Consider the following 22,671-nt stretch of genomic DNA (forward strand, 5'->3'; position numbering starts at 1 on the left):
AGGAATCTGATTGGATAGGATGCACCCGAGATTGCTGAGAGAGGTAATGGAGCAAACTGCAGAACCATCCAGGCCAGAAACTTTCCAGGCCTGTGTGAACAGCGGATCAATCCAAAGGGACTGGAGGTTTAGAAACGTGATGCCGTTGTTTAAGAAAAGGCAAAGGATAACCCAGGAGAAAATGAGGATTGCAGATGCTGGAGGTCAGAGTTGAGAGTGTGGTACTGGAAAAGTACAGCCGGTCAGGCAGCATCCAAGGAGCTGGAGAATCGATGTTTCAGGCATTAGCCCTTCATCAGGAATAAAGCCTGATGAAGGGCTTATGCTTGAAATGTTGATTCTCCTGCTCCTTTGATGCTGCCTAACTTGCTGTGCTTTTCCAGCAACACACTCTCGACAAAAGATAACCCAGGAAACTACAGACTTGATAGCTTGATACTGGGAAAACTGATGAAGGCCATAATGCAGGATAAAATAAATATACACTTAGAGATAAACAAGTTAATACTAGACAGTTAACATGGCTTTGTCAAGGGCTGGTCATGTCTGACAAATTTAACTGAGTTTTTTGACAAGGTGATACAGGCAGTGGTTAGTATTGTGGATGCTGTATATTTGGACTTTTGGAAAGTGTTTGATACAGTGCCACATGGTGGGTTGATTAGCAAATTGGGAATGTTTGGGATTGATGGCAGCATGACATAGAAACTGGCTAAAAGATCCAAAACAAAGGGTAAGTATAGATAGGAGAAAGTGAGGACTGCAGATGCTGGAGATCAGAGCTGAAAATATGTTGCTGGAAAAGTGCAGCAGGTCAGGCAGCATCCAAGGAGCAGGAGAATCGACGTTTCGGGCATGAGCCCTTCTTCAGGAATCCCTTGTGGTTGGAGGGTTCCTAGGCGGAAGATGAGGCGCTCTTCCTCCAGCCGTCGTGTTGCTATGGTCTGGCGATGGAGGAGTCCAAGGACCTGCATGTCCTTGGTGGAGTGGGAGGGGGAGTTAAGTGTTGAGCCACTGGGTGGTTGGGTTGGTTGGTCCGGGTGTCCCAGAGGTGTTCTCTGAAATGTTCCGCAAGTAGGTATAGATAGGCATTTCTCAAGTTGGAGATAAAAATTGTACTCCTCATGGATGAATGTTAAGACCCTTTTTCTGATTAATGTAAATTATTTGGAGATCTTGAAATTTGCAGATGACACCAAGCTACAAATCATTGGTCAAACCACATTTGGAACATTGTGTTCAGTTCTGGACATACAATTTAAGGATATAAAAAATAAATAGAGCCCTGGAGGCAATGCAAAGGAGAGTTACTAGAATGATACCAGCAATGAAGGATTTTCGATACAAGAAAAGACTAAACCCCAAGGACTGCAGTGGTTCAATGAAACAGTTTATCATCGCCTTCTCAAGGGCAATTAGACACAACAATACTGGTCTAGTCACCAACGCCAACATCCCTTGAATGGATAAAAATAAATTCTGAATGACAGTGCCGTTCTCAATAGAATATAGTCTGCAGTACAGGGAACCAAAACCAAAACAACATCAAGTGAAAGAAGGACGTGAAGGAAGTGAAGTGTAAGGTGTGTGATTTTGTCATTTATGTTTGAACTTTGAATGAGGGGTATCTAGGTTTCAATGCATCTGAAGGGGTTTATTGATTAACTGTAAGCATTTTTGTAGCCATAGAAATTTCTTATAAACACACCATTAGAGAACAACTTCCTGGAGAGTTTTTATTGAAAGAGAGAGAGTTACCAAATAAGCAAAATAAACAGAGTTAAACTCTCAGTTAGAAGATTCTGCCATTCTTTTGAGCTAAGGGCAACACTCATAGCTTGAAAGTTGTAAAATTATTGCTCCTGAGATAAAAGAGCAGTTTTATGTAATTGGAAAAAAAAAGTCTAAGTTGAATTATATGATAATCTAAGGAAGAGACTATCAGATTCTCATGAATGGAAATTGAAGCTACAGCTAACTCAAACACTATGTGGATAGAGAAGGGAATTCTCTCTGGCATTTTGAGTATTATAATGGGACACTACTGGGGTAAGTGTAATTGTATTTTTGCTTGTGACTTTGAAATCTTCAAATGTGTGTTATATGTAAATAGCTTAATTTATTCCATTTTACCTTCATTTCTTTCATGTAGTACACTTCTGTTTTATTGTTAAAATCAAATTGCAGCATTGCATGTTTGTGTTTTGGTGATAAAACACATTATTAAAATAAAAAAAAGAAACAAAACATGACTCCATTGATATACTGGATTATGTGCAAATTAAAACGATTATACAATCTGGCCCCAAGGCTCTCCCAGTACAAACCCCATCAGAACTTTTGTCTTCCCCTCCCCATCTGAAGAGTACTTCACTGCTTTGTTTAGACAACACAGCTTTCAGCTGAATCAAAGGATCCCCTCATCTCAAGATCAAACTTTACCCTCCACTTTCTCCTTTCCACCCATCCACCACTCCCAAAATCCTAGCCCTAAGGACCAACACTGTATGAATGAGGCTCAAGCTTTTGTAAATGTTAAGTGTCCTCCATGCTCCCCCCCACCCACGCCAAATCAAGCTGTGCCCTGAGACCCTACGCATCCTCTCCACAATATGGCCTAGATTGGTAATTGGTTGCAGATCCACACAAGAATTACAATATCGAACCCCACCCCACTCACTCCCCCCTTCGAAGTATGGAAATGTGTGTACTGGCATTAAGTATGTCACAGCTTTTGGTTAACTCCTGTGGTTTAAGGTCATTGTTTTAGGAAGAGTCGCATGCTGGAAGTACTGCAGGTGACTATTTGTCCTGCTCAGTTGTAGCATCTTGAAGTAGATGACAGTGCAAAACCAACTCAACATCTGCTGAGGAAAGTTTTAGCTGCCCTTAAGCCCAGCCTGGAAGACAAGATAGAGGGGCTAGAAAAGAAGGGTGTGATCAAGAAAGTGTCAACTGCTCCAGACTGAATTAGCATCCTGGTATACAATATAATACAATACAGCACAGGAACAGATGCTTCAGCCCACAAGCCTGCACTGATTCTAATCCTTATTTCGACCCACTAATTATTGTCCAAACATGGTTTCTATCCCTCTGTTTGTCTCTTGTTCATGTGTCTATCAAGATATGCTTTAAACATTGCTAACACACCTGTTCCCTCCACCCCCACTGGCATTCCACCACCTTCTGTGTGAAAAACATTCCCCACACTTCTCTCATAAACTATCCCCCTCTCACCTTGAATCTTGAACTACCCTCTTGTAGTTGACCTTTCTGCCCTAGGAAAAAGCCTCTGACTATCCATCCTATCTATGCCTTTCATTTTTTTAAAACTCAGCCTCCATCTTTCCAGAAAAATCTGAGTTTATCCAAACCCTTCCCATAACTAAAACCCTCTACACCAGGCAACATCCTGGTAAACCTTCTCTGCACCCTTTCCAGAGCATCCATCTCCTTCTATTAGTGTTGCATGCAATATTCAAAATTGTGCCTAACTATAGTTTTGTAGGAGCTTGTAACATAACTTGCCAATTTCTATAGTCAATGCCCTGACCAATGAAAGCAAGTCTTCTTGGCCACCTTATCCACCTGCGTTGCCACTTTCAGAGATCTGTGGAGCTGTACACCCAGATCCCCCTGTATGTCAGTGATAGCTGTGAAAGTTGAGAGTATGCATATATCCATTGGTTCTCGATAAACTGTAAGAGATTTCACTGTCCAGTGACAATCATTGAAGACATTTTGCCACAACTTTCCAATGTAAAGAGTGGTAACTAGCAAGTGAAGTTGAATGAAGGCAAACGTTCTCTAACTACATGCTGGACACCATCTTGGGAGACAGGGGTGGCTGCATATACCATTTGACATTTCCATTCTGCCAGAAGAGTACTAAGGGAGACAACACGAGATGGTCTGTGATCTTCCAGTGGAAACCATTTTGGGTGATCTAGTGATGTGAAGACACTAAGCATGCAGCCATTACAGATCAAGACCAGAATCTAATGTGACTGCTAAAGATGAAACTGAAGTTGGACAAGAAAAAGATGCAATTGAAGATGCTTGAAACACCTAAGTCATGTACTGACAGCAAAAGGACTTTGCCTGAATCCCGACAAGATGAGAGCTATAGCAGAGATGCAGCAACCAAAATACATGAAAGCAATGCAATGATTTGTTGGATTCATGAAGCTTTTAACAAAGTGCTTGCCAAGTTTTTCATCAGAGTGTGAACATTACCACTAATGATGTAGAGGGGTACAGAACAGGAGGTAGCTTTCACTAGAATTAAAATAAAAATGAATACAAACAGTTTAGGATGCTCTGGAAGTTATCAACTAGCACTGATATTGAATCTCAAAGATAACTGCCCTGCTCTGATCAAGCACTCACCATGGGAATGACAGTCCCTAAGGAAGGAGCACCAATTCAATAATGAGCAGATGTGAGACAAACTGACAACTCACAAGAATGCCATTAAAAAAACCCCAACACTTTAGAGATAATGGATGAAATACATGTGCAGAAACTGATGAAAGTGGGACAGTCTAGAATTATCAGAGTTTTATTCATAAATGATATCTTTGTTGACCATGGATGTTGGGTACCTTTGGTAACTTGTAATTGCAAATTATAAAAAATGCAATTTTCTATTTTGTTTAAATGGGGGACATTTAGAGAGATGCAATGTAAAAAGTATACTAGCTGACTTGGCGTGGTCAAGTCACCTCTACCTCTGCTATAAGTTGTTTTCAGTTCTGTCCGTAGCAGTCATTAAATACATTGCACATAGGTAGACTGGAAATGGGAAATACAGTATTTTAATGCTAAGCTACTTAAAACCAAGGTAGAAAAACAGACTAAATGAGTTCTAAAGAAATATCACCTTAGATCTGAAATGTTAAGTGTGACTGCACAAATAAGTCTGCACAAATGCTGTCAAACCTGCTGAGTTTCTCTAACATCTTCTGTTTTTATTTCCAATCTCCAGCATCTGCTTTTGCATGTATCATAAACTTGAGTTTATCAGGTAAACTTGAAGAGAGAGGAATGAAAAAATGCTCAGCGATGGCTCTGCTGGTAAAGGTGACCCTGTAATGGTCTGGATCAGAGTCCATGTAGCAGTCAAGGTTAAAGGACAGGTAAATACAACAAGACAAAACTGGGTTGGGGTTAAGGTTCAGCTTAAATTCACCAAGGAGGAGGATGTATGGTGCAAACGCTCAGTAAACAGAAATGGGAGGTGAGTTCAGCTAGGAACACACTGTGGTTCTTGAAGAGAATTAGATGACAAGATCTTGAAGGAGAGGTAGAAAGTCTTCAGTATGTCTCTCGATATCAGTAGACGATTTGGAAGAGTTGGTCTATCAGTACAAGCAATGAAATGCTACCCAATAACTTCAGAAAGGCTAATTTTAAATATATTTTATTCTTCTTCTCTCAAGTTTTCCTCCTTAGTTCCTTGAAAACATTCATTTTTGCTGAGAGAAGTGTCAATGGAAACCTTATGCCCTCCAAACAGTGGGAGCTTAGCTTTGTCAGAAACTTCAACAGTACCAAAGAGCTCATTGACTTAAAACATTGACTGTTTCGCTTCTCTCTCTCTCTGGAGGCAGCCTGACCCGCTGAGTGTTTCTCGCATCTTCTGTTTTCCTTCAGGGTGCTGTTGCACAGCACCACCTGCCCTTATTTACTGAAGGCAGCTCTGCAGTTTTCAGTAGGGGCTTCTCCATTTGCAGTTACGTGCTGAATTGCTGTTTTGCAGCTTCTCTCTCTGCAGGGCCGAGACCAAATGTTATGTCTTTAGCACTGTATGTGCCTTCGGTATATAAACGTTGAACAAACTAAATGCCAAGCTGGAACAAAAATCCCCAAGTTTGAATGTAGATTCTGGTCTGACACCTTTTCATTTCATTCCACTGTGAATAGCTTTGAATAGCAACACGGCCATGTGGTGTGCTCTTATATTTGTCTTGGAAATGCCAGATAGATAATTGCAAAAATAAGATTCTTATATTTGTCCTCAGGACCTGAGAATGAAGCCAAACGTGCGCCATTAACTTTCATTTGAACAGGTTTCCCATTTCTGCACTAGCCTCAAATTTCCAAATCAACAAATATACGTCCCCTCCATTGTTACAATAGCTTGACAACTCAAAGAGACATTTCTATAGCAGCTGCAACCACTTTTCCACATTTATAAAATAAATACTCCGTTCTCAGATTATTCCCAGTGCGAAACGAGCTATAAAAACTTTATTGTTCCCTCTGAGATAAGCAGAGTCTTGGCTGGCGCCAAGCAGATTTGGTTTTTCTGGGTGGAAATAGGAATATGTTACTCAACCAACTTCCCATATAATAAAATGGTAAAGGGTAAACAAAAGAATTAACTTGAGCACCTCATCGAGAAGGGCATGTATACAAGCAAATGTAATCACCACTGAGAAAGCAATCAGCTGTGTGGTCCATACATCAGTCTTGGAGGTTGGCAAAACTGCCAACAAAAATAATTGGACATGGTTTAATGGATTTGTTTTTCTTTTCATTCAGTGCCAACCATTTTAACCCTTTCCTGGGTAGCCACATCTGTAGTCAATGCATTCTCCTGAAAATACTGGAGTGCTGGTCTACGACATTGCCTGTTGGCTGTGCTTCCAGACCACAAACGCAGCTTTGTGGCATCAAGTGCATCGAAGAAAGGTTAACTTGAAAGGTCAAGGATAGGATTGGTTATGCTGTCCTAGCTTTCAGCTCCTGGTGAGCTCGTTTCGAGTTTGGATCTGTTTTATAATGGAGGCCAAATATATCGAGTAGCTTTCACCAAGACTTTTACTTGTGGGAATTCATGAGGGGACCTTGGAAGACTGACAATTTCAAGTGACTTATGCCCCTAAAGACTGCAAGTAAGTTGTTGTGCACCAGTGACCTTATAGTGTACTGTCCTGGCTATCTATTGCTCCTTCTGGGAAACTGGAATAGTTGGTTTAAGAGTTGATGCAAATCTCATTTAGTGAAAGTACCAGTTTAAGCAGACTGATCATTTTAAAGAATCATAAAAGCAAAGCACAGAAGGTGGGCATTAGGCCCATTATGTTTATGTCAAGCTGAAAAAGATTAAGTTAAAAATCACACAACACCAGGTTATAGTCCAACAGGTTTAATTGGAATCACACTAGCTTTTGGAGCGACACTGCTTCATCAGGTGATTGTCATCTGATGACGGAGCTTCGCTCCGAAAGCTAGTGCTTCCAATTAAACCTGTTGGACTATAACTTGGTGTTGTGTGATTTTTAACTTTGTACACCCCAGTCCAACACCGGCATCGCCAAATCATAAAAAAGATTAGTCAGCCTAATCTCACTTTCCAATTCTTGCTCTGGAGTTCTGTAGACTTCAACTGTATATTTAATGAGGTTTCCACAGTGATGGCAATTTCTGCCAGTATCACACTTTTGGGTAGTGAATTCTAGATTCCTACCACATGCTGAGTCAAAACGCTTCTAAAGTTCTCTGTAATCCTTCCACAAATGACATTAAGACTATGCCCAACCCCTCATCCCCCTTTATTGACCTCTCTGCTAAGAAAACCAGGGTTTTCCTGCTCAATCTGTCTAGGGTCCTCACAATTTTATGCCCCTCCATTAAATCTCCCATCAGCTTTCCTTGTTCAAACGAACGCAAACCCGCATGATCCCACATTTCCTCCTCTTTAAAATGATCAATTTCTAGCAACATCTTTGGATACCTCCTCCACACTTTCGCCAGTCCAATCCTGTGAATGTGTGAGCGCCAAAAATAAAATAGCAACAACATTCAACAACCGTGAACAAACTCATAGATCTATGATTTTTTAACCTGTATTTTTAACAAGCTCTGCACTCGTGAATTTCATCATTTGTCGGAAGTTAAAAATCACGCAACACCAGGATATAGTCCAGCAGGTTTATTTGGAAGCATTTGCTTTTGGAGCGCTGCTCAAAAACTGCATGAATCCATGTAAGATTCTGTAAATCTCTTTTTTAAAATTAGAATCAGTCTGACCATTGGGGCATAGACAGTCTCACACAGAACACCTCACACTTGCAATGCAGTATCTGGGTCGACAGGATACTAACTGTTAAAGTTAGTGAACTTTTGCGATTTACATATGAAAGAACTGAAACCAACATGGTCATTCTAAAAGATGAGAGAGTTAACAAACAATCCAGGTCAATTTCAATATATAATTTCAGTTACATCACACCGTAAGCTTTTGCTATAAATTCTGTCTTACAATCTTATACTCCACAACCACCCGATGAAGGAGCAGCGCTCTGAAAGCTAGTGCTTCTAATTAAATCTGTTGGACTATAACTTTGTGTTGTGTGATTTTTAACTATGCACATCTCAGTCCAACACCAGCATCTCCAAATCATGATCATTTGTGGGGGTTCTCATTAAGAGAACCCTCACACATACAGAGGAATGGGTGTACTTCCTATGATGCCAAACACTGGGAGGGTATGCTTCTGGGCACTGGTGAGATTGCATCTGTAGTACTATGCACAGCACTAGTCACCTATTTAAGGGAAGATCTAAATGTGTTTGAAGCAGCTCAGGGAAAGTTTACCAGACCATTGGCTGCAACATGTGGGTTGCCTTGTGAGGAGAGGCAGGACAGGCTAGTCTTCTGTCCACTGGAGTTGAGAAGAGGCGACTTGATTGAAATGTTCAAGATCCTTGAGTGGTCTTAATGGGATAGACATAGACAGAATGTCTCCCACATAGGAGAATCTAGAACTAGTGATCACTGTTGATATATCAGCGATGACCAATTTAAAACAGATTAAGTGAATTTGTTTCTCTCACACACCATGAGTCTTTGGAACTCTTTCCCAGTGGCAGTGTTGTTCAGTGTTTATGTGAAAATTTGGGTGAGAATATAGGAGGCATGGTTAATAAGTTTGTGGGTGGCTTCAAAAATGGTGGTATAGTGGACAGTGAAGTTGCTTATCTAGGAGTACAAGGGATCCTGATGAACTGGGCTAGTGGGACAAAGAATGGCAAATGGAGTTTAAATTAAATAAATGTGAAGTGATGCATTTTGGTGAGACAAAGCAGGACAGGAGTTACACAGTTAATTGGGTGGCTCTGGGGAGTGTTGCTGAACAGAGAGACCGAGGGGGTGCAGGTACATAGTTCCTTGAAAGTGGAGTTGCAGGGAGACAGTGTGGTGAAGAAGGCACTTGTCCTGTTTGTCTTCGTCTATCAGAGCATAAAGTACAGGAGTTGGGACATCATGTTATGGCTGTACAAGACAAGGGCACATTTGAAGTACAGTCTCTTCTTCAAGAATAATGAATAGGTGAACGCTGTTTGTAAAATGTGAACTTTCGCATAAGTGTGTGTTCACTGTCTTGCGATTCAATCCTCAACATTTTTAGTGTCATGGTGCTTGGAGGAATAGAATATTTATGCGAATCACATGGTCAATTGACTCAGAAGACAATGAACCACAACCATCCACTTCTGAATTAATTATTTTTTGTCCTAACCCTATACCCCAACTGCACCTGAAGGTGATGATGGTGGTGACCATCAATGCCTGTCTTCATAACACAGCGACCTCAAAACCACCCTCCTCCACTTCCATTAAGCTACCTTCAAACCTTTTCAGGATAAAGTGCTAAATGTGCTGTATTATTTCATTATTCGATATGAATTTAACCTTTATTTAAACAGTGCTATCCTTAGTGCAAGGCTAACTACTATATTTGTTTCGATTTCGAGGGATATTTTTGGTGGGCTGTCCCAACCCTATTTTTTTTTAATAAGCCCTGTTATTTTTATTGCATGATTTTCTATAGTGCATGATCACGCAAGAACACAGCTATCGCATAATAGCGTACAATTTTGGTTGTTCCGCTATAGGAAGAATGTTATTAAACTAAAAAGGGTGCAGAAAGGACTTACAAGGATATTAATGAAACTGGAGGCTTTACATTATAAGAGACATTTTCCCCGGAGCATAGGAGGTTGAGGGGTGAATTTGTAGAAGTTATGAAATCATGAGGAGCATACATAAGGTGAATAGTCAAGGTCTTTTTCCCATGGCAGAGGAGTTCAAAACTGGAGAACATAGGTTTAAGGTGAGAGGGGAAAGATTTAAAAGGGACCTGAGGGGCAACTTTTTCACATAGAGGGTGGCATATGGAATGAGCTGCCAAAGGAAGTGGTACAAGTGAGTACAATTTCAACATTTAAAAGGCATTCAGACAGTTACATGGATAGGAAAGATTTAGAGAGGTATGTGCCAAACAAATGGGATTAGTTCAGTTTACAAAACTGGATCGACACTGGTGAGTTGGGCCAAAATGTTTGCTTCCATGCTATATGACTTTATGACTCTCCGGTGGAAACGATCTTTCAACATTTTTAAGACAGAGGTAGATAGATTCTTAGAGACATTTGCATATATACATGAATATGAAAGGTTTGGAGGGATATGGGCCAAATGCAGGCAAGTGGGACTAGTTCAGTTTGGGAACGTGGTCAGTGTGCACTAGTTGGACTGAAGAGTCTGTTTCCATGCTGTATGACTCTATGGTAGGTCATCAGGGGTGAGTGGAAATGTGGAATGGAAATGTGCATATTATACCTCATGGGGTAGCGCATTGAAAATTGAGCCTCTGCATTTCTGGATTCATCACAAAAGTTAAATACTTTGAAGTCCCTAGTTTATCCATCTTTTAGATTCAGTTTTCTGCAATGAACAAGAATTACTATTTATTATATTTAAATCGATTTTTACTGCAGATAAACAATTATGAGGTGTTGGCATATAACAGTACCAGTTAAAACTCTAACCCCCTTATAAACTCCCCCTTACATACATACAGACAGACATACATATGAGAAAAAAAAGGGTGCTATTGGGAGGAAGGAGGAACTGGGAAAACAGTTCAGTGGTCCCTGTTCACAGGATTTGCTGAGATTCTTCTTGTGCTGATCGGAATGCTGCTTCTTGATCTGACTTCTTCCAATGATTTCACTTGTTCACAGGAGGGACATGGTTACTGGTTCACCCTCACAAAAGGTCTCGGGCTTATTAATTAAAAGTCACAGTGAACAGCAATTGAGATTTTCTTCAGGCTTACAGTGTATTTCTTTACTGTGAAGAACAGAGAGATGGTGGAGAACCAACGGCATATTCCCTATCTCGTTCACAGCCTCCAGCTGTTCAGCTGCATTGGAACCAATCAAACGTTATTATCAGGCAGAAGGCCTTTGTCATCAACACTGCTAGTACACACACCAGCTCCCAGCTGATTCATCATTAGTACAAAGGCCTTGAATCCAGCTCGTCTGCAAACTATCTATTGCTGCTGGAACCAGCAGCTGTGTAAAAGGTACACAAAATGAATTTCAGGTTATGATTAGATTAGATTACTTACAGTGTGGAAACAGGCCCTTCGGCCCAACAAGTCCACACCGACCCGCCGAAGCGCAACCCACCCATACCCCACATTTACCCTTACCTAACACTACGGGCAATTTAGCATGGCCAATTCACCTGACCTGCACACCTTTGGACTGTGGGAGGAAACCGGAGCACCCGGAGGAAACCCACGCAGACACGGGGAGAATGTGCAAACTCCACACAGTCAGTCGCCCGAGGCGGGAATTGAACCCAGGTCTCTGGTGCTGTGAGGCAGCAGTGCTAACCACTGTGCCACCGTGCCACCCATACAGACAGACATACATATGAGAAAGGTTATTTGCTTACAAGACCTGCAATAGTGCTTCATTAATCCTTGTTTTTTCATTCCACAATCAAAAGTACAGAGAAATAAAAAGACACCGTCTTTACAGGTTACGATCAGATCATCATGAACTTATTGAATGGCAGAGCAGCATCAAGGGGCTTAATTTGCTCCATGTTCACATGTTTATCTCGCTTTATGTTATCGGAAAATTTGTTCTGTTGGCATTCTTTGTAAAGGGCGCAACTCTTAGTTATCTTAAAAAATATATTAGCCTTACTGCAGAAAATGTGAATAAAAACTGAAAGAGCTGCAGATGCTGTAGATCAGAGACAAAAATAGAAGTTGATGGAAACGCTCAGCAGGTCTGGCAGCATCTCTGGAGAGAAATCAGAGTTAATGCTTCAGGTCGAGTGACCCTTCCTCAGAACTGATGGCAGCTAGGAAAACATCGGTTTATATGCAGAAGATAGGGTAGGGGAGGTTATAAGAAGTAAACGATAAGTAGGGAGAGTCCATAGAGAGGGAAGAACAGTTAGACAGACAAAGTAATGGATAGTGATTTGGCTAGGAGGGTGAATAGCTGTAAATAGAAACTATAAGTGGCTAATAATGGGTGGTTGCAATAGCAGACTATGTGATAACAAGGCCTGATTATGGGGGTTGGGGTAAGGCTATAGGAGAGCTAAAGCCCTAAAGTTATTGAACTTGATATTGAGCCTGGAAGGCTGCAGGGTCACCAGGTGAAAAAGGAGATGCTATTCTTCCAGCTTGCACTGAGCTTCACTGGAGCACTGCAGCAAGCCGAGACAGAGGTGTTGGCGAGGGAACAGGGTGGTGTGTTAAAGTGGCAGGCAACTGGAAGCTCAGGGTCTTTTTTTCCGATCAGAACGTAGATGTTCTGCGAAGTGGTCACCCAGCCTATGCTTCGTTTCCTCAATGTGGAAGAGACCATATTGTGAACCGCAAATGCAGGAGACTAGATTGTGTGAAGTGTGCAGACTAGAAAGTGTGAAGGTTCAGTGATTGGTAGCGTCTGTGTTACAAGTGGATAAATCAAAGTATGCAGTCACAAGAGTATTACCAACTGTTGATCAGCGATGCAGCCAAACTCAACTCGAACTAGACTCTTGGAACTGCTAATACACAATGTGAAGAAAGCAACCCTGATGGCTGGGAAAGCACATGGGTGTAAGTAGCTGTTCTATTTTGTATTTATTCAGTCATGGGATATTGATATCATGAGCAAAGCCAAATTTAATTCCCATCCCTAATTACTCTTGAGAAAGTGGCAGTGAGCTGCTTTCTTAATGGCTCTGTCCATGTGGTGTAGGCACATCCACAATGAAGAAAAAGAAAGGGAGGCCCAGACTGAAGAGATATTTTCACGTAGCATTTCATGTCTTTACAAAGGTCGAAAGAAAATTCTGTTTGATCATTAAGCTGTGCTTATGTACAAGGGTGCACTTTGAGACAGCAATTACTCTGAACATTTCTCTCTGATGGATACTTCAGCAATAAATCAAAGTTGAAAAGGTTCTTAGGGCTTTGATAAATGACTTTCAAATATGAGCAAGTAGAGATGGCATTATACCGAGTTTGCACTAGACCCAACAATCAGACAAATGGGCTCCTAACTGTGTCAGATACAAATTACTTTCTTGTTTAAAAGTTTCTTTCAGGTTTAAGGGGGAAGGGTAAGAGTTTACCAACCTGCCTAAGTCATACTCTTCTAGCAATAGCAAAAAGATTCTGTTTGAATTAGCACATGAGATCACCTGGAAAAGGAAAGGACAGAAGACTAGCTAGTTTATCAAGTCATTCGACACAGGGCCACTTGTTTATATCATCATTAGGTCCATGCTATCCAAGCTTACAATTTTCCCTGCTCCCATCCCATACTGTGTAAAGGTCTGGAAGGGTCAATACTGATGGTCCCACACAGATCCTGGTGGAAGCATAGCTTAAGATCATGGAGGACTAAGAGCTATTATCCAGCCCCTTGCCCCCCTCAGTCTCTGTAAAAATGGCCTAGAGTTTCAATGGCCAAGTGCAACAGGGATGGAAGTTGCACAATGTGATCCTGCAAAATCCTCAATGTAGCAGATTCCAAAGGAGTTGCCCGATAAATTGACAACATCAGCGGGCATGTATCATTAAAACCAAACCTGCCAAGAACTTCTTTCAATTTCTTTCTTAGCTGTTTCAGCATTGTTATGGACTGGGTCTGATGGTTTATATTTCTCCTTCCTCTGTGTAGCAATGTAGGATGGTCATTATCCAATAGTATGAGCGTCACAAATTTATGGAGGAGATATAAATGCTCTTGAAAGGTTGGTTATGTATGTAAAACCATCAAGCTCTCAAGTTATTTAAACCCTAGCACTTTAAAGTTTATTGAAAAAAACACAGCCTGGTGGCGTTCATGAGAGTTGAAAAACTCCAGCTATTATGGTATTTAAATCCCTGTTTTTTAAAATAAAATTTAACAAAAACAAACCATCCTGTTAGTGAAACTTGAAGAAAATCCTTTTCATCTGTCATAATGGTTCTTTGGAGAAAGTGCAGATGCTGGAGAGTCAGAGTTTAAAGTGTGGCGCTGGAAAAGCAGAGCAGGTCAGGCAGCGTCCGAGGAGGAGAAGAGGCGACGTTTCGGGCATAAGCCCTTCATCAGGAACTTTGGGAGGGGGAGGTGGTTGAAGGTGGCCGAGAGATAAAGAGTGGGTGGAGGTGGTGCAGGGAGGAGTTTAGCTGGGAAAGTGATAGGTAGATGCAGGTGAAGGGGGGGGAGCTGATTTGATAGGTAGGGAGGGTGGAGCAGATAGGTTGGAAGGAAGATGGACAGGTTGAATAGGCCAAGAGGGCGAGTTGGAGGGTTGGATCTATGATGAGGTGGGGGGAGGAGAGATTTAGAAACTAGTGAAGTCGGCGTTGATGTCGTGTGGTTGAAGGGTCGTAAGGCGGAAGATGAGGCGTCCTTCCTCCAGTCATCGGGTGGCTTGGATTTGACCATGGAGGACGTCCAGGATTTACATGTCCTTTGTGGCGTGGTTGGCCACAAGGCAGTGGGTTTGTTTGATGCATGTGTCCCAAAGATGTTCCCGGAAACGCTCCACAAGCTGGCGACCTGTCTCCTCAATGTGGAGGAGCTCACTTCAAGAGCAAAGGACATAGTAGATGAGTTGTTTGGGTGTGCAGGAAAATCTCTCCAGAATGTTTGAAAGATCCTTTAGGACAATGGATGGAGGTGAGGAAGGAGGTGTGGGCACAGATTTTACACCTCTTGTGGCAGCAAGGGAAGGTGCTGGAGTGAAGGGTGGGTTGGTAGGGGGCATGGACCTAACAAGGGAGTCGCAGAGAGAATGTTCTCTGTGGAACGCAGGCAGTGGTGGGGAGGGAAATGTATCTCTAGTGGTGGGGTTTGATTGTAGGTGGCGGAAATGGCGGAGGATAATGCACTGTATCTGGAGATTAGTAGGTAGAAGGTAAGACCAAGGGATGTTCTATTCTTGTTGTAGTTGGAGGGGTGAGGTTCAAGGGCAGAGATGTGGGAAGTGGACATCACTAACACCTTCCACCTTGACCTCAAGTTCACCTGGAACATCTCAGACACCTCCCTCCCCTTCCTGGATCTTTCCGTCTCCTGGATCTTTCCGTCTCAATCTCTGGTAACCGACTCAACACAGGCATCTATTTCAAACCCCCACTCTCCTATTAATTGCTCAGTCCCCTTCCACCCCTGTGCCCCCCTGCCCCACCCACATACATTCCTGATGAAGGTCTTATGCCAGAAACGTCGACTGTCCTGCTCCTTGGATGCTGCCTGACCAGCTGTGCTTTTCCAGCACCACACTTTTCGACTCTATAATGATTCTTTGTTGATCCGACGCTAAGAGCTATCTGTATGTCATTATTGATGCTTGGTTCTTTCCATAATTTCTCACCATCTCAGCAAGATTCTAAGTACAGAGCTTAATTGATAGTTCAAAAAAGTTATTGAAGAATTAGATACCTTTAATATGGGGTTATGAGCAATGTCTGTTTTGATATGAGATTAAGTACTTGAAGGGTTTAAATGCTTCAATTAGACTTTTAAGAGTGGTGGCATTATTTTACAATTACGAAATCTGTAGTTGATATTCAGGCCACTATTTTATTTCATTAACATAGTTCCTGAGGTCTGCCCATGGTGAATATTGGGTGAATTGGCAGGAAAAGTGCAAGGGCAAAGGATGGTGCATGGATGATCTGGGTTGGCATGAGTTAGCATGAAGTGGATTTGGGTGCTACAAGGAGACATTTGCCTGGCTTGAAGCCATGGCCTGGCATTATTATGGCATGGAGACATGGAAGGAGAATAAGCAATGTTGTGGAGGGTAATAAAATGAGAGAGGTGAGAGCTACAGGGAGTAATATTTAATACACAATTGACACACGTCCCTAAGAACCAAACTGGGCCTTTTAATACAACCCAGCATGGTATTAAACAGCCCTTGTGGTTACCTCCAATCTGCGTCTTGGAGCACTGGGCTCCATTCATCCTTCACCTTCACTCTCTGGAATGAACATCAAGCCACTTGAGGGAGTTTCTCCTGAGATCACTATGGCAAGCCAGGAAATTTTCTGATTTGTGCTCAGGAGTGGAAACTTGAGCCATACACTACTTTGATACACTACTTTGCTCATGATGGAAAATTTATGGCTTCTTCTTTCCTCTTGATCTGTGCGACTCTGAATGAGATTGCCATGAAAGGCTATTGCTTCAGACAAACTGTGCATGTTGTTATAGTGCAGTAGCAGAGAGACATCCAGAAACATTAGGAATCCATTTAATCACACTCAAATTTGAATTTGAGAAAGGAAAGGCAGTTAAATGATTGAGCCTACCTCCCTGAGAGTTACTTCTCTCTGCCGTGATAAGTCTTTAAGCTGCTCATTCAGACCTTTGACCTGTCTCTCATGGGAGGCCACAGCTTCCTCAAACTGACCTCGGAAGGTCTTCAGCTCAGCATTAAGGTTGTTAATGGTGTTCTGGGTGAAAAGGAGAAGATGCAGGAGATTAGTCATTTTCAAGTCACTCTACAGTGTGGTCTTGGCTTCAATATTAACTCACTTTGAAAAGAAGAAAACAATGCATGAGGAAAGCTGATTGTCACCTTGTCCTGCTCTTGCCGACTGTGTAACTCCCGTTTCACCCGATCGATTTCCATATTCGCGCTGCCAAGTTCACGTTGGGCCTGACTGAGTTTCTCCGACAGGATATTTTTCTCGGATTCTTTGAGACACAAGGCCTTAGAAAAGAAATACATCTGCTCAGCTGGTTATAAGGGAGCTTGATTCATTAGGCAGACTGACCAAGAAAAAGAACAGATGACCGCACAGAAAGAAAAAGAGCATCTGGTACAACTGATAGCCATACTTTTGTAACCAGTTGGATGGATGACATTTTCCACATCACAACAGCTCCAACCCTGATGGATGATGGATAGCCATTCCTATCAAACAATTTGCAGCTTCATCAATGCAGCAATGTTATCAGATGGTAACTCTATCATTAGTCACATTAGACTAACATTCCTTCCGACTGAAGGTGCAGATGGTGTTCCAGTGGGTAGCTGTAACCAAACTGGGATGAACCTCAAGTCTAATGGACGACCATACTTCCCAGTTTCCCAGAGCAGTAAGTCATTATGTCAATCCACCTGTACTTCCATTCATCCTGGAAAAGAACAAGTCGTTTCAGAGTCAATGTCTACCAAAAGTGTGTAAGGGGATGTCGACAGAGACTGTGTGCAAAACTCTGGAAGTATTGTAATGATTCCACAACAGACCATCATATTAAAACTTAACAATCTGTTTAGGGAGCTGTAACCTGTAATTTCTAATGTAGATAAAAATTTGTGTCTCCAGGGAACTTTAGAGTAAAACCACATGATTCCATTATTTTGAATGAACAATACTTTACAAGTTAGAACAGTAATGTAATACCAAAGCCCAGAAAATGGATTAAAGGTGGTTATATATGCTTGAACACCCTCAGCATAAATCAAAGGTGATCAAGACAGATCCCACAGATTTCTCAGCATCTTTCCCAGATATTAATAAGATGACAGGGCACCAGATCTCATTAGGCTTCACAAGGGATTACAATTCTTCAGTAATGTCAATCTGGCCGCAAGGTACCCTCTCAAAAGCTGTTATGCTACTAACTGCTTCAAAAAGTGCTTCTGTTCTGGTTAATCACCTTCTGCACTGGGTCTAAGATCAGTTGGACTCTGAAACTGGACTCGGTATTCTAAGTATGGCCTCTGCTCTCAGACAGCTAGCTTTACTGTGCTAGTGCTGCCCCTGGCTTTCTCCCCATGAGTTTTAATCTTGCTCAGTTTCCATGAAACAGGTTTTGCTTGTGAGATGTCAACCCTCTTCTATTCTCTCAGTTATACTGAAGTATCGATGTGAACAGGCCACTTCCAAGCCCCTGGTGGTTTCTCCCAAAACAGAGTCAGTGACTTTCTTACTTTCTCAGCTCCCAGGTCTTTGTCTGAATACCGACTCCAACCCATAGCCACCTACAAACTCCTGGAACCTCTTCCCAAGTTTGTTTGAACGATTTAGAACCATTTTAACTACCTTCAACTCTTCAATGAGTTTCCCCTGTATACTTGAGCTGTCTTCCCAGCAAGACAGCTAACCACAGCACTCCTTAAAAAAAAATGAAATCTCCATCTCCTCCCTTCCCATCCTTACCTTCAGTGTCTGCCTGTCTACCGCTTGTTCAGTGAACTGCCCTATGTGACTTATCGAAAATTTGGCAATAAACTCTGCCCCTATAACTGGGCAGAATCAGTCCAGTTATTCCAGGGAAAATAACCTTCCATGTGGAATGTGATGTCACACCTTACATCTGTGCAGGAGAAGGTATGATGTCACATTCCACACGGAAGGTTGTTTTCCCTGGAATAACTGGACAGATAAGCAATGGAGCTCACCAGAGGTGGCAAGGACAGTTGGGTTCATGCAGACATTGATTGTGCACGGGAGCGATGCAAACAGGCTGGGGTTCTCTGATTCATATCATGGGTTTAATTTTCTGCACAACAGTCCTTTAAGGGATGTTGCCAACAGCACAAAAAAAAATTAACAATTTATTCATTTGTAAGACGTGGGTGTCACTGGCTGGCCAGCATTTATTGGCTGTCCCTCCAACTGACTGGCTTGTTAGGCCACTTCACAGTCCACCACATTGCCAGACCAGGTGAGGATGGCAGATTTCCTTCCCGGAATGACTTTAGTAAACCAGATTAGCTTTCCCCTCCAACAATCATTCCAGGATCATCAGTAGATTCTTAATTCTAGATACTTCATTTTTATTGAATTCAAGTTCCATCTGCTGCTGAGGCAGGATTTGAACATGGGTCCCCAGAATGTTGGCTGAGTGTCCTGGGATATTAGTCTACCAATAATACCACTCGGCCATCGCCTCCGCTCTTCACACAAGAGATTGAAAGAATCAGCCTCTGACTGGTCATTAAATTAAACTAGAATAAAGTGTTACATTTACAAAGGAAACTGCAGTCTTGGCTCATAATTGTCTCATCGGGGGTCAATTAAAGTGCGGCAGAGGGATTCAATTAAACAATAACATCAGCACACATATGGAGTTGTTTTACCAACCACAAGCAAATAGCAGGTGCAGTTTAGGAGCTGAGTGTCAGTGGGAAGTTTTAGCTATCACACGGCAAGACTGCTGGAATGCTTGTAAGTCCAAGCTGGAAGACCCCAGTCCAACCAATTTACATTCTATGCAGCAGACTAGAGAGGTGGCAGAAGGAAGCTGTCAGGGATCTGCCAAAACCAATCTGCAACCGGAGTGCCTCCTTCCTATAAATCCTCCCCTTCACCGCGTGGAAAAATGTGACCTTTCCTCCTTTAACCACATGTGTTATCCTCTGTAATCTGTGTAACATCACTTCAATTTTTAGAACATGATGCTTGGGGAATATAGTCCCACACTTCAGTTCCATGGACTGTCTCCAAGTATTGCACATTACACAGCTCTGTACTACAATCCCGTGGAGTATCTTGTATGGGGATGTTTAAAGACACCAACATGTTCTTTACCTGCTGTTTCTGGCTCTCTGCCTGGATCAGACTCTCGTCCCTCTCCTTTTGTAAAATGAGGATTTCTTCAGTTAGCTCCTCCTTCTCTTCTGCAAAGCGGGTGGCCAGGTCTTCACGTTCAAGTTGAAAGCGTTGAATGGCTTCATCCCTCTCGGAGGTCAGCTCAAGGCGTAGGATCTCCTGGAGGCAGCATGGAATGGTGTATGTCAGTCTGGAGCCAGTTGACAATATCTATAACCCCCACCCTTAGAAAGTTCAACATCAGACTTTGATTCAACAAATTTACATAGACACACTTAGTCAATCCTTTTACAGACTTCATCTTTGTTTGGAATGCTGCATGTGACAATTTCAAACCCTGTTTCAGGCTAAGTGGCGTAAAGGCTTATTGCTTTGTTTAAATCCATTCACAGGATGAGGGCGAGCTCAGCATTTAATGCCCTTCCCAGAGAGCAACTACATTGCTGTGGGTTTGGAGTCGCATGTCACCCAGACCAGGTAAGGGTGGCAGTTTCCTTTCCTGAAAGACATCAGTGAGCCAGGTGGGGTTTTCCGGCAATCGATTGGTGGTCATTGTGCCCAGAATATTATCCCGGGTCTCCAGATTAACACTCCAGTGATAAAACTGCGAGGCCATCCCTCCCCAATTGCCAATTGCACGCAATTCCTTGGACGTACTCACTAACTTTAGAAACAACAGAATTTTCACACAGCAAAATGAATGTTAATTTTGGGTTAATTTATGTGGAAGCAGATTAAGTAGGTTGCTAGTCTGTTACATAGGGCAGATAGAGTAGACTGTGTGTATCATGAGTGGAAAGTTCGACTTCGCTATTGCTACTTCTTCAAGTCATGCCTTTTCTTTCCGGAGACGTTCAACGTCCTCATCATGGACCAACTTCTCATTGTTCAGTGAGAGCTTGGCCTCCTGCTCGACTTGATTCAGTTTCTGTTGCAATAGCTCTTTATCCCGTTCAAAGTTGATCAGCTGTTGCTCCAACTCCTTGTGGGCACTGTCAATCTCCACTGAAATAAATAAAGCAATGACAATCATTTTTTTTTCTGAAACAGCACTGTTCAGATATATCTCAGCACAGTCTGGATTCAAACAAGTGCATCGTAACTGGGTACAGTAGGATTGGTTTGGCCAGATGGAGGATGCAAAGTATCTGAGTATGGTAGGGTAGGTGGTGTTCAACTGAGGGTACAGCGCATCTCACAGAAGCGTATAAAATTCTAAAAGGAGTAGAAAAGTTAGATGCAGGAAGCATGTTCCCCATGGTCATTGAGTCCAGAACTGGGGTCATAGTTTAAGGATAAAGAGTAAATCTTTTAGGGCTCAGATGAAGAAAAAGTTCCACATCCAAAGAGTGGTGAGCCTGTGGAATTTCCTATCACCGAAAATGGTTCAGGCCGACACATTGAATGTTTTCAAGAAGGATGTTGTTAGAGCTCCTGTGGCTAAGGGATCAAGGAATTTGGAGGGGTGTGGTGGAAGTGAAATTAATGTATTGGGCTCGATGATCGGCCATGATCATAAGGAATGGCAAAGCGGGCTTGAGGGGTCGAATGGCCTCTGCTTGCTCCGATCTTCTATGTTTCTATGTATCTGGATATGGTAGGGTTGGTTATCCAACTGAAGGTGCAGTGTATCTGGGTACTTTAGGATAGCCAGTGCAAGCAAGAAAAGAATGAACAATTTATCTGGATGGTGCTTCCAATGTAATATCTGCTTACACACTGGGTGTCAATTTTGTTTGATAATGCTCCTGTGAGGTGCCTTTGGGTGCTTTTCCATACAAGTAGCTATATAAATGCAAATTGTTGAATTCAGAAAAGCCACTATGTAAATGCAACTCCTTTATTTTCTTGAGTTGAAAAATGTGGTGCTGGAAAAGCACAGCAGGTCAGGCAACATCTGAGGAGTAGGACAGTCGATGTTTCGTCCATTAGCCCTTCATCAGGAATGTGTCAGGAAGCGGGTCGTGTGGTAACACATTCCACATTCTTATCACACTGTGACTTCAGAAATTTCCTTGAAAACCCTAACTGGATCTATGAATTTATATTTTTATATATTTTGCTTTCAGACTCCCATTGTGGAAAGAATGTATTGATGCACAGTGTATCAAACCCTTTCATTATCCAAACCATCTATCAGCCCACTCTCTGCCTTCAGTTTTTCAAAGAAAAGAACTCAAACATCTTCAGTTTTTCCTGATAGTTATATCTTCCCAGTTTTGGAAGCCACTGGCTGAGCAGCACTTAATGTCAGCCTCCATTGTGCTTAAGTCAAAAGTGTGCATTGGGAAAGAAAATAGATGGGGCTGGAAGTGGAAAAGACAAGTGTCTTGATCTGTGAGGGCTGTGGCTGCAGGACTCACCAAGATGAGGTCCTGTAATGGGAAACAACATTACACACAGAGCCATGCACTCTACGAGGTATGGAGGTATGGGGTTTCTAATCCCTGACCATTCTAATGCATTGGGCCCTGCTGGTTATGTACCTCCCTGCCCCAGACATCACTGTCTACCACAGTCCCTTTACACATAGAGGTCGAGGAAAGAACAGGGACATTGTAGGGTGAGCAGCAATGGTGTCAGCGTTATCCACTGCCCTGTATACGCCTTGTTCATCTTGCTTCCACAGACTGCAGCAGGGTCTAAGCACAGACGGAAAATCACGGCACCATCCACACCTTCTCTGACAAGTTCAGAATCTGTATGTGAATGAGCAGGGCAGCCTCAGAGTGCCAGCTGTAGTCTGGGTGCACAGCAGCCTTTTAAGTATGGCTCAGGTGATAGGATC

At 42.3% G+C, this 22,671-nt stretch overlaps 1 protein-coding gene across 1 annotated transcript in view; it reads right to left on the minus strand.

Annotated features, from left to right (window-relative positions):
* Window positions 1-22,671, minus strand: part of crocc2 (ciliary rootlet coiled-coil, rootletin family member 2) — a 296,277-nt gene that overhangs the window by 114,256 nt on the left and 159,350 nt on the right. Inside the window, exons 20-23 of the mRNA XM_043702904.1 lie at window positions 20,719-20,888; window positions 19,863-20,042; window positions 16,898-17,032; window positions 16,629-16,772 (exon numbers count right to left, since the gene is read on the minus strand). Coding sequence (XP_043558839.1) covers window positions 16,629-16,772; window positions 16,898-17,032; window positions 19,863-20,042; window positions 20,719-20,888 — 629 coding nt within the window. The remainder of the gene's footprint in view (window positions 1-16,628; window positions 16,773-16,897; window positions 17,033-19,862; window positions 20,043-20,718; window positions 20,889-22,671) is intronic.

Source organism: Chiloscyllium plagiosum, chromosome 13, assembly GCF_004010195.1.
Source record: "Chiloscyllium plagiosum isolate BGI_BamShark_2017 chromosome 13, ASM401019v2, whole genome shotgun sequence".
NCBI lineage: Eukaryota > Metazoa > Chordata > Chondrichthyes > Orectolobiformes > Hemiscylliidae > Chiloscyllium > Chiloscyllium plagiosum.